We start from the raw sequence: 13143 nt of genomic DNA, 5'->3' as shown, positions 1-13143 counted from the left end.
AATAATGTATGATCCTTTGGACAGGAGCCCAATCTGCTTGTGGAAAAAAGTTCTTATTTCCTCTATCAAGCAACAATAATGAAATCAGAGCACTGCTGTTAAATCCAACCACACACCAATAACTTTTGATTTCTAACAGTACCTTTCCTTATTAAAAACCTTTATGAAAAAACAAAAACACAACTGTTAATAAGATATTCCCTAGCTCAGTCTTAGCATACTTGGCACGATTCAAGGCCATCAATGTGAATTCAGGATATGCACACTTCTTGCTTTGGGATGCAAGCAGAGCTGCTCTGATGTAACTAGCCTTAAAGACAAAAGAAAGCCACCCAGGTCTCTCTAAGCACAGGTCAGAGAAGAAGTGAGGTATGAAAGGGTGTTCAGATGGCAACTGCTAGTGAAATTTGGATCCATAGAGCTCAAGTATTAGAATTCAAAAACAAGAGGTAAAAAAGGATAAAAGCAAGTACATTGCTGAGCAGTCTAATATCAACAGTGCTGTGAGCTCTGCAAATGCTCCAGGTGCTAGGCTACAAAGTCATAGTGGGGCCCACACCCACAAAACCCATCACAAAATCTGACTAGCTTATGCTTCCTAAGACTCTAAAGGAACAAGAAGTTGCCTAAGAATAATATAGTAAAGACAACAGGGTGAAAAAAGGAAGTGGCCTTTTGACCACTATACTTTATTTTTAATACAAACAAACTATAAAAAGGGTTTCAGACATCTTTTAAACAAGAATATACTTTCTGTAAGTGTATCAAGCCATCATTTATTACAGATTAACACTGGAAAATTTGAACAAGTAATTCCTAATTTGTTTATATAACATAATGAGACTTAAGAGGATGGGAATGAAGAACTAAGAGCAAATTCAAAACCTGAAATCCGGTGTCTGTATAAATCCCTTCACGAGTTTCAAGTCACACACACAGCTACAAAGAGAATGCAGGTGTTCTTAACATTGAACATTATCTACCAAGAACTTCTTCTTCACAGTCCTTTGCACTCCTTGGGCCCATCTACACAGGTTCCAGTGTCCACTGTGGACATCACACAGCTGTCATGTTCCATCCGCTGTGGCTGCTTTCTGCCCTGGGGGCGGGAGCTACACCAACTCATAGTATTTCCCAGTGTGAGGGTCAAAGTAGCAGTTGAGACATGGATCATACAACAGAGTAAGCATTTCCTCATCTTCTTCTGCACTCAGGTCCTCTTCACCTGTGAGCCAGGGGAAACACAACACATTAGCTATGGGCCTGGCACAGAATTCCTAAAGTGCCACCCAAGAAGGCAGTCAGGGCAGGGATCACCACCTCTCAAAAAACTTTATTCAGACAAAGGTTAGGTTGGGAAGGAGGAACACGGTAGAACGTGGATTCCCAAGAGCATTGTACATTTGAGAAGAAATGCCAGGGACTCAGAGGGCCAGAAGGACAAAAAGCAAACAGGGGGCTGGAGAGATGACCTGGGGTTACGAACATTGGCTGCTTCTCCAGAGGATCCAGGTTTGATTCCTATGTGACAACTTGAACTCTCAGTAGTAACTCCAGTCCCAGAGCATTTAACACTCATTTCTGGCCTCCTTGGGCACTGTACACATGGTACACAGACATACATGCAGGTAAAATACTCTTATATATAAAACAAACAAACAATAACAACAACAAACAAAAAACACCAAGCAAAACCAATGGTATATAGAAGAGCCTGAAGGAAAAAGAATAAAATGGCAGAGTCAAAGGACCAAAGAGTCACAGGCCGTAGGATCAGGAAATACTGGATGATATGCAAAACTCAATTACCACAGTTCTAAAGTCCTACATGTGCCAAAGCTGTGTCTAATACAGAGCAGTGTGAGTCCAGGTCAGAATAGAGTCTTTATTCATTTTGTTCCCAAAAGGCTACCAGACAACTATGCATTTAAATGATGCCATTTACAAAGCTAGGATCCATAACAGAGAAAACATATGAGATGGGCTGTTATTTTCTTTGTGGTAGGAAGGTATAAGCCTGATGGGGATATAGATGATGGCTTGATGGAGGGAACATGCATTGCCCAGATCATTAGCAGAGTTTCCAATAAGTAGTATGCAATTAAAAATGTTTCATGAGAATACTTTCTGAGCTCCTTTGTATGCCCAGTAGTATTTGGAAGAGAGTCCTGTTTCCTCAGAAAGTCTGTCTTCACTTCTGAGTGAGAAGGATGAGGTCAGGCTCAGAGAAAAGGAGGTGGTTAGGACATTTTTCTCTTTATTAGCCTAGCCCACTGAAGAGCTGTGAGCTCATCAAGGTTGACTTCCAAAGGGCTTTGGCAGTGAGCATGAGAAAAAGATCTGCCAGTGACAGAGGTTCAGTAAAAACCGTGCATGGTTCATGGATATGTGAATGTTTGTGTGTGCACTGATTGAAGGTCAAAGATCAATGTCTGGTGTCATGCTTAACTGCTCTCCATGGTTTTTTGAGACAATATTCTTCACAGAACCTGAAACTCCCTGATTTGGCTGGACTGACTGGCCAATGAGCTCCATGGATCCACTCATCTCCACCTCCCAGTGCTGGGATTAGAGGTGTCCACTCCCATTCTTGATTTTTATGTAAGTGTTGCCATCTGAACTCAGGTTTTCATGCTTGTTTGGGGGCACTTTACTGACTGAGCCATTTTCCCAGTCCCCAAAACTGTTTCTTGAGGCATAAATAAAAGCTCATCATCTTTCTGGAGTGGATACAGAATTATAATCTCAACAATCAGGGGGTGGAAGGCCATGTAATACCCTGACTTAAAAGTAAGGTAAAATAAAATAAAACACACAAAGCCCATGATCCTAAATGTTACAGCTCAGCAAGCAAGGTTGTGGGGGAGGCTTGCATGGTACCCAGCTACTTCAGAGCAAGCTGTCACAGTTACCATCTGCGTATTAGCAAACTGGAGCTAGGTTTGTGGGTATATGCCCACATGATGAGTAAGCCTTTGAAGCTCCTCCATAGCCCATCCTTCTCATTTCCATCCAGACCATTTACCATAACCCTTTCTAGAGCCAGACCCTGATCCCTGAGTGCCAGGTACATAAAGACTATAGGAACAGGTTTGTTCTTAGGGAATGTTGTAAATATGTGATGGCTTGGTTCTTTTGAGTTGAATTCTGCACCAACAGTCCCTAAAATTGGAGCTAAGAGGAATGGATGCATTTGCCTGCTGGCTAGTATTTCACTGGATGAGCCCCTAATGGTCTGGAAAGCACTTTCTCTAGTTACTCTGTAAACAATCATGGCAGGATAGAATAGGCAGATGTCCATTATAGTTTCCATCTTGCAGAGGAAGCCAAGGCCTGCAAAAGGAAACAGCTTGCCCAAGGTTGCCTGGTTGTGATTCAGAGGGAGAGCTTGGGACAGAGTCAAGTTATGAGGCTTAAGCTCAGTGTCTTCTCATATACTCTTATAAAAATTAATCAATACGCTATTAATCTAATTGCTCCTGTGGCCTGGGTTCCTACTTATTAAGCAAACCAAAGTCCCAGCTCAATGTATAAACAGACAAATAGGACTTGAGCCCTGCTACTGAGAAACTGCCTAGCCATCCTTGAACTGCCTTCCACTTCAGTCAACCACAGTTTTCTTGGCCTAGTTTTCAAGGGCATATGTCAAAGTTTCCTTTCTCTTGCTCTCACTTGAGCCCCCTGGGCTGCAGATTGGTGGTGACCAGTACCTGAGTTCTCTCTGCTCAAATAAACTCTTTAAAATCTCAATGTGCCCAAATTTAGCTTTTAACACCATGTTTGATGTTTTTGTGAAGGGTGTGGAATCACATTTAGTTGGGAATTTAAACATGAGATGGATTAGAAAAATATAAAGGTGTCCTACATTTTCAAATATTAAATTTATAAGCAGAAGAAATTTGACTTCTCATATTTCAGAACCTGCTGGTGAATATGACAGAGTCTTTTGTGAGACCAGGGGTAATGAGTTCAATAGGCCCAAAGGAAAAGAGCCAGATTGATGACAAGGGCATTAGCCCTTCCTGCTTTAAAGATGAGAGGTGGTATAGGCGTTAGGATTTAGACGATTTGATGGGGTTCTAGGAGGAGGCAAAAAGGTTTAGGCTTTTATTTTGGCTAAGCATTAGAAGTGACCAGTAAATGCAAATGTGTTCTAGGGAGGGTGAAGGCTAGGTCAATACTTGTATAGGATTTTGTAGATGAATTTATATAGCACAAAGGACCACATCCAATGACTCCTCTGATGAGCTTCTGTAACCTTGGATTACTAGGGTTTATATCCTGAAGAGTCACAGGACTTTGCTATCAACCACACTGAATTAATAGTGGTAGCCAACCTGGGTACTTGGCACAATTTTTAATGAACAAGAGATCTGAGAAGGAATGTTGCCTTCCCTTTATTTCTTTTGTTGCCTTAAGGATGGCCTCTGAGGCTCTGCTTCTATCTTGTTTCTTTCTTGTGGAGAGGCTGAAAGTTGCTTTCCAATAAATGGGACTTACCCATATAAACAAAGCAGCCACAGATGTTAATAAGGAGTTAACTGGGTGTTGCTTCTCTATAAGGGCTAAAAAATATCCACAGTTTCCAAAACATTTTAAATGCCATATTCTATAGATCTTTGAAGTATTTGAAGACCACCTATGTAAAATATATTTAACCTAAAACACATACCTAACATATCTATAGATTTGATTGTTATAAATTACTAACTGCTGACCTGTTTCTTGATTGTCCTATATAGTTTATAATAATAGCTTTCAAAAACTAGAACTTTACCTTACATTTTTAAATGAACTGCATAGGTACAACACCTTAAACAAGAGTAGAAACACATATACAATGTCATAACAAAAACAACCTTAAATTTATATCAATATATAAAAAACCTTTAGACAAGAGTAGAAACATACATAGAGTGTAACAAAAGTAATTTTAAATTTATATCAGCATACAAAAATTCTTTAAACAAAAGTATATATATAGTGTTGTAACTAAAATTACCTTAAATTTGTATCAATATAATATATTCCCCTAAATGAAAACAAATATCCATAGCCCACCAAATAACCAAAGACCACCAACCCCATCTCTTGGGAATGTGGGCATAGTATTCTCCAAACTGTTTTCTGCTGTCTCTAGACACAGTATCTTTAGGGCCCCAGAGTTAAAATTTCAGATAGTGGCCAAGTCCTGGGAAGACCAGCAGTAATCTTTGCTGATAAATATCACCTGTCAAGATTCAGGAGGTCTCAACTGATCAAACCTGATCCATATTAACCCTGAATGAATTCACAGCCTCTCATCTCCTGTGGGAACAAAACTCCAAAGCATTTTTTACTTCCATTTCATAATTTTTTTTTTTTACTTTTTACTCAGATTTTCTATTTCCAGCATTCCCTCCATTTGTGTCTTCTTGTTTCTGTTTCAGTTTTCAGATCTTAAACTGTTTCCTTCACCTGCTTAATTGCTTTTCCTTGGTTTTCTTGGCTTTTTTAAGGGATGTATTGATTTCTTCCTATTTTTTGTTTGTCTTTTCCTCAGTTTCTTTAAGGGAATTTTTCATTGCCTCTTTAAAGGCCTCTATCATCTTCTTAAAGTTATTTTTAAGGTCATTTTCTTCTGCTTCTTCTACACTGTGATGTTCAGGTCTTGTTGTTGTAGAGCTGCTGGGTTCTGGTGGTGCCATATTGCTCTTTATGTTGTTGAATGTGTTCTTGCACTGACATCTACCTATCTCTTTCTCCAATTGGTGCAAACAATGTCTGTGTCTCAGGGAGCAGCTGCAGTCTCAGAAGATGGGTAGGTTTGGGGGTTGGATTGAGGTTTGTGGTTTACGGGGTCTCGTGGAGATGGTGGTAGTCAGGAGTCCTGTTTTCTGGCCTGCAACTGGTTGTGTCCTGGGCCTAACGCTGGGGTGATCGACTGGGAGAACAAAGACTCGCCTCTTGGTCCAGAGTCTGTGTCTCAGGGAGCAGCTGTGTGTGGGGTGGGGGGTTACTCTCTCTTTAAATATATGTATTATTTTTTAAACTATTTGTTTCTTTCTATGACTATACTACTGAGAGAGAAAAACAGTACACTGGGTTTGAATGCAATCAAAAGTTCTCAACTAGCTTATATAGGATGCTAAGACAAATTCATCTTTAATTAAAAATCCAAAAATCATTTGCTTCACAGAGGAAAACAAATTTTTCTATCAAATATATTATGAAAGTCCTAAATCACAAGGCTAATGATAAACCATGAGTGCTTGTGGATCTGCTGTTTAATTTCTGATCTTTACTAGTGCATTATTAGACCAACCTTGAGTGCAAAAGAACAGTGGCCTGTGTAGTTGTTCAGTGTATTCTGGGCCTGTATTAAAAACAGTAACAATGTAAGCTAGTGCTATTACGCTGGAAAACTCAATACATTTTACCACCAGCTGGGATTTTTCAAGAGGAAATAACCCATATGATGGGCTCTGGGTCTTCATCACCCCACTACAAAGGGATCAAGGTAGGTCTGATTCATTAACAGAGCTCTTCCTATACAATGCAGATAAACTGAAGCATGGACTGCTGAACAGATGCATTCATCGTGACACATACACCACAGAATAGGAGATGCGTGCATTAGAGTCATAGGCCTAATTTGACTTTGTGGGTTTTAGTATGAAAGGATGAATTTGAAATTACCACCAATAGTATCTGTACGAAAATTGGGTGAGCTTATATATAATTTTACATTGAAATAAGTACTTTAAACTTACATAAAAGGTTTTGTTTTTATTGTAATTTAATTTCTGAGGCCTCCAACTTAATCATTTTGCCATGGGAATCTCTGCATAGTGAAATTATAATATCATTAAGCAATTGCCACTATGATATCAAGTGTAGGTGAAGGTTTTGAACGGTAGTTACCCTGCATGGGTATGGGGTAATTTTCAATTATATTCTCGGATACTGCAGACTTTTAATTTTTTTCCCTTAAAATGCTTAATTACTCTATTTAAAGACTGGATATAGAAACTCCAAAAGGACAAATTAACAAATAAATCCATTTTCGGCTACCAGGCTCAGAGCATCTGGACAAGGCGTCCAAATGACATTTTTACTCTTCTCCCTATAACAAAGCCATTTCTACTGAAATAAAATTACCTTTTAGATACTAATCTATTTACAAACTTTCAGCCTCATCTACTTTGAAATTGGTGAGCAGCAATAACAGAAGAAAACCCAGCAGAGTCAGACTGAATGCAACAGTATTGGCTGCCCTCCCTCAGTCAGATCAGCTTGGGTAAATAACCCCTGGAGTTCACCTTTGAAAGCCAATTAATACAACTGCTTAATTATCTATATTTAATGCATTTTAACTGTGGATAATAGAAAACCTGTATGTGCAAGCTAAGCCTTAATGCCTGAAAATAAATGAAGGTCACCACTTTATCAGATTTAAAATCCTGGAATCAAGACACTCTACTTGATTTTCGATTTTCTGATGCTGCCTTTAGAATTAAAAAAAATGCATTTTTCTACCTATAGATCCTAATGACTGACTGACTGTATTTTTATGTGCACACTACTGTTTAAGTGATTCACCAGTGAGGCTGTCACTGTGTGGAGTAGTATGTCTGCAAATCAATAAACATATTTGAGATAAGATTCTGCCAAGTAACAGTTGCATGGAGAGTCTTTTTCCAGCATCCTTCTGAGAGGGAGAAATTCAAGCACGCTGGCATCTGGGAGGTCTACTGAGAACCACTCAATTTTGGTCTTTAGCTAACTGGTGCCTTCAAAGTGGAGGAAGATAGAAGAGCAAGGCTGCAGTGGAAATAATGAAAAGGTTCTTCTATTAGAAAGCTGTATTTCTTTTGAAGGCAAATCACATGCCATGATTACAAGTCTGATGCCTCTGGGAATCAAATATCCTCCATGTAGATGAGTGAGATTGTTTTATTTGGGGGATGCCATGTAAAGGTCACACTGAGGGACATGGATGCTTAATTAGGGGTTAGTCCAACTTTATTTTCCTTCCAGGTTGTCTCTATTATAATTCCAAATGTGATTTGTCACATGTGAAGGAGGCCCCTAGCCATATCATTGTAGTCTACAGAGCCCACAGCTTCACATGAGTATGACTTCTGGCCAGGTCTGAACAAGATGGACTTCCATGCTGGGCCATCATCCTTTCTGGAGTACATGTGGTGCCCCATAAGTAGGGATTGTTCTAGAAGAGGACTAGAGAGCTTTGGATTTAGCAATGTGTTTATGTTTCTAGTAGAGAGCTGACTTGTATTCCTGAAAAGGAGGGTGTCTCTTTACAGTAGTGAGCATGTTGCTAGACCAGAACCTCTGAGACCTATAGAGGAGACAGCCCTGGCCCCTGACAGTGATAAAGAGAAAATATCTCTCTACCTCAAGCTTAAGTTGGGGACAAATAGTAATTGGTTGCCTCAAAGAAATGACAGGGACCCTGCCTTCTAGAATGTGATAGAAAAACTATGAATCACTTTATAAGCTGGGAGTTGAGTTGGGGTCTAAATAGAGTACTAAGAGGGCTATTGAGATCGGAGGGCAGCTCAGCTGGTAAAACAGTTGCCTGGTAAGCATGAAGACCCAAGTTTCATCCCTAGAACCTGTCATCTCAGTGTTCGGGGTGGGAAGACAGGCAGACCCTGGGACCTGCTGGCCAGGCTAGACTATGTGGTCAGATGAAGAACATGTCTCAGTAAACAAAGTAGATGACTCCTGAAGTATAATACCCAAGGATGACCTCTGATCCCACTCCCCACAACCATGAAGAGAACTATTAAATCTAGAAAGCATCACAGGAAGGAGCTTACTAGATTAAAAGCTATCCGAGTGGATCTGTCATTTGTGTAGCTCTTTCTAAACTCAACAAGTATTCTGTGGTAGTACTACAGTGTGGGTTAAGCTGCAGATGGCCAGGCCTATGGTACTGTGCTCCTACACACTTGGATGTGGGAGACAGGCTACTCTCCTAACCATGCTGTCACATAGGACATAATGTCCTACTGGACAGTGATGGGGTAACACAGAAAATTTCACATCATTCAGGGAAAACAGCAGTGCCTCATTAAGCTTTTGTTATTTTTACATGCCCTTATTTGTTGGGGGAAGGGTCAGCTCAGTGACTCCTTTATTTCCCAGTTTTTTTAAGGAGTGTTGCCACTAACAAGTCAACTACATTCCACATGCCTAAGAATATTTGGGCAGCACAAACTGACCTTGGTGGGAAAAAAAGGGCACAAAGTTGGGTGGGAAGGGAAATAGGGAGGTGGATTTAGGAGGAGCTGTGGGAGGGAGGGTGAATATGAAAACTCATTGCATAATATTCTCAAATAACTTATAAAAAACAAAGAGTATTACTGCCCCCCCCCCCCCCAAGACAGAATACGTTTGTGATTCTGGAATTGAAAATAAAGTCATTTAAGGTTTAAGAACAAATACGGGTTTGTTACATGGCTTGGGCTTGCTGCTGTGATTACAGGTGTACCACTAGCCACAGCATCTGTAACCTGCTTTGCATTGTTTATAAATTTGAAGAAAATCCACAGGCTAGCTCAAATTTCTCTGTGTCTCTCATGGACCAAACACCCATCTACTTAGCAGAACTTTCTGGAGTGTTTACTATGTCCTGGATATTGCTGTAGGCACCAGGTACCAAAGATGCTCAGTGAAGCAGAACTCATAGACCCAGGCTGTTAAATGTGAAGTCATTATGTAGCTGTAAACAGAAGAACTATGAAGGGACACTTCTATTGATGGACAGAAGGCAGCCAGATACCCTGTCTGTCTGGCTGCCTATAAGGAGTGGTGAGAATTCTGTGGATTCTTTACTAGTAATTTGGACATTGCATAAAAAAGCATTTGCGGGCTGGAGATTAAGAGCACCGACTGTTCTTCCAGAGGTCTTGAGTTCAATTCCCAGTAACTACATGGTGGCTCACAACCATCTGTAATGAGATCTGGTACCCTTTTCTGTATACATAATAAGTAAGTAAATTAAAAAAAAGCATTTGCTACCTATCTGTATCTTGTGGGGGACTGATGACTGTTATTAAAGGAACAGCCTGTGTGACACTGTCATAAAGAACATGCAAGAGTATTACTTTTATGAAACTCTGACTATGTCAAAAACCCTTGGAAGGGCTTTCTTCCTCCTAATTTTTGTGAGTTTTGGAGAGGTCTATAGGCTGAAGAAAGAACTGATTATTATTCCCTGTTGGAGCTGGTAGGCATGAATAATTTAAGGGTCATATCTGTAAAGGAACAAATGTCAAAAACAAATTGACAACCATTCTTCCAGCAAAGTATGGTTCATTTTCAAAAGGTCAGCTCAGTAGTTTTTTTGAGTAAGTTCTGAAACCTTCACTTCCCATTTTACATTTCACACAAGCTCCAAGAGAACACTTTTTTTAGTAAGTGTTAAGGGCACTGTGCTTGTGGTAACTGACACTCCACAAGTATATTATAGCCTAGGAGGAACCATGAGGAGGCAGACATTCTCCTTCAGTCTATGGCAGGGATCAGAACTCTGTGAGCACAACACTGTTTTTGCCGGGTGCAAGGCTCACTTAAGGTGGCGTTTATGTACTGGAGATGTTCAGGCTGGGCAGAAACTGGTGGGGACTGACTCCTACTGAGTAAGGCAGGGACAAGACCTTGGGTTCCAGGGCCACATGTAACTGCATGTTTCCTTCTGTATTGCTTGGGTAAGTTTTCTAAAATTACACACTTGTCAGGTCATCATGCTGTTTACCTCCAGCTGCTCCAGGTACACTGGCTCCTCCTTTGGGGAAGGTGAGGCAGCCCAGTGCATTGCTACACAGCCCAGAGAACTATGTGGGGGATGGGGGTGATAACAGTACCCATACTTTAGAGGGTATCCATGAAGGCCCAGAACACAGAAAGACAGATTACTCATTAGCTGTTATTTTTGTCCCAGAAGTGTTAAGATGGATGATACCTTTTCTGTTGTTCCAACTTTAAAAAAGCAAGCAACCAAAAGCCAAAACATACACTCCTAAACTTACAGTGATCAGCAGAAAGATGCTGAGGTGGAGGAAGCCCCATCTTAGTTAGCATGGGCTGTGACTGAAAATTTGATTTTTGATAAGTCACTTACCTGTTAAGGCAAACAATGGGCTGAACCAAAATAGTTTACTGATTCATCCGAGTTCCAGAGTAGGACTCTAAGACAATCATTCTCCCCTGACCTCTTTTCTATACCGGGGTTCTATATGAGATTTCTTTTGAAGTGAGTTGTCACTGCTTACAAATAAAGTATAAAGGCTACTGCTTCATGCTTGAATTTCAGAAGTCTTCCCAATGTATTAAGCTCAGAGATGAGGAAGGAGATCCAGGTTTACATGTCTGTGAAATGCTCTACTGAGAATTTGGAGAACCCAATACATGCCAGAAAGTGCACAGGGACCTGGGTCCTCAAGTAAGCCAACTGACAGTCTCTGCTAATACATACTGAGGCTATTTAGGGGGAAGAATAAGAAGAAATGAGTAAACAAATCAATATTTGATAGAGGGGGAGGGGGAGAGGGACAGGGAGAGAGGGAGAAGGAGATGGGGAGGAGGAGAGGAGGGGGGGAGGAGGGAGAGGGAGAAAATGAGCACAGAGAACTCACCAACTCCAAAAGAGTCTGGGCAGGGCATAAAGTGGCAGGTTACATGCAGAGACCTGGCTCTAGAGGTCTGTGGCCTGTGGGCCCAGCCTTGCCCTGGATCTCATCAACTGTGGTTAGCCATTTCGAACAAGAAGGGAGAATGGGCAGGTCCAAGGCTGACACAGTGGTCAGAAGCCTCATTCTCTTTGTTTTCTCTCTGTGTCATTGAAATCATAGTGATTAGCCTTGGAGATGTTTCATGTTTCATGCTTTTTTTCCCTGATAGACCAGGAATTCTCAATAGAAAAAAATGTTTTCTCTATATCTGCTCCGTGTTGGTAGTATGAGTGCTAAATGCATTGTCTCAGCCTATGAATGGCAATAGAAACTCAGAATGGATTCCAGAGGACTGCAATCATGCCTCCCTCTTCTCTTGATGATATGAACTGGAAGCCTGAACATTATTTTTCTCTGGCAAATATTTTATAGGATTGGATGGAAACTCTCTCAGTGTACCAGTTAAGAACAGACTGTGCTAGGCTGCCTAAATTCTCGCCATTATCATGGAAAGATTAAACAAAGAGGAAACAGAGTTTGATGGTATTAATTAGCTACGAACCACCCAAGCATATCACAGAAGAAGATAGTGAACAAATAGGAAGCATTAGCTCCCAAGAAGGGCAGTGGTGGTGAGCACGGAAGGTGGTAGTCGAGTAATCGCCCTTCATCTGGTTAGCTCTGGCTAGCATGCTGCTACAACTTCCTGAATTTGTGAGAATTGTCCTTAGTGGAGGTTCTCTTTACCTTCAGCATTATGTAGCTTGCACTGACAGAACTGAGCTGGGCTGTCGTGACCTGAAGACACCCGTCCAGCCACTCATTACTAATATATATATACCTAGTGCCTTTGCCCAAGGACCATGCTCCTGGTTCCTGTGGTTTATTTTGGACACTTAACATATTATTTGTTCCCTCATAGCAAGGTCTCCTCCTGACAGCCAAGATTCTATTTTTCTGTCATAAGTAATTATAAATGTAAACCTCTAAAATGTTTCCCAATTTGAGGGGCATAATCTATTTCAGACAGTAAATCACAGAGACATCTCCATCCCTGGGGCAGCCAGAAAGTTCATGTCAGATTCATGAGCACACTGAATTCTCTGCACCTGAAGAAAAACGGATGCCCCACTTCCTCCCTGGAGCAGCTGGTTGGGTTGGGGGAGCAGCTGGCACTTTTGTTGGAGCGATTTATGTTAGTTTCACTTAAAAATATTAGATGTAGTGTTCTTCCATCTTCAAAATTCAACTCAGAAAATTACCCCAGAGAGTCCCATTAGAAGGCATTTGCCACTCCAATTATGCACCTGAGTGAACTGGAGTTCCCTCCTACCCCTGCATCCCAACCACTGTTTTCACTGGAGATTCTTTTTGTTTGTTTCTTTGTTTTGAGACAGAGTCTTATGTAGCCCAGGCAAGTCTGAAACCAGCTGAGGATGATTTTGAACTCCTGATCCTCTGT

General features: G+C 40.9%; 1 protein-coding gene across 5 annotated transcripts in view; it reads right to left on the bottom strand.

Moving 5' to 3' along the window:
- Positions 1–685: 685 nt before the first annotated feature.
- The window catches only part of Cfap20dc (CFAP20 domain containing), a 255472-nt gene continuing 243014 nt past the window's right edge, over positions 686–13143 (bottom strand). For all 5 annotated transcript variants that reach the window (XM_036199888.1, XM_036199890.1, XM_036199889.1 and 2 more), the window contains one exon: positions 686–1225. In XM_036199888.1, the coding sequence (XP_036055781.1) occupies positions 1113–1225 (113 nt within the window). In that variant the 3' untranslated portion in view covers positions 686–1112. The remainder of the gene's footprint in view (positions 1226–13143) is intronic.

This window comes from Onychomys torridus, chromosome 9, assembly GCF_903995425.1.
Source record: "Onychomys torridus chromosome 9, mOncTor1.1, whole genome shotgun sequence".
Lineage (NCBI taxonomy): Eukaryota > Metazoa > Chordata > Mammalia > Rodentia > Cricetidae > Onychomys > Onychomys torridus.
The sequence above is the reverse complement of the archived record's forward strand: the minus strand, read 5'-3'. Positions and strand labels throughout refer to the sequence as shown.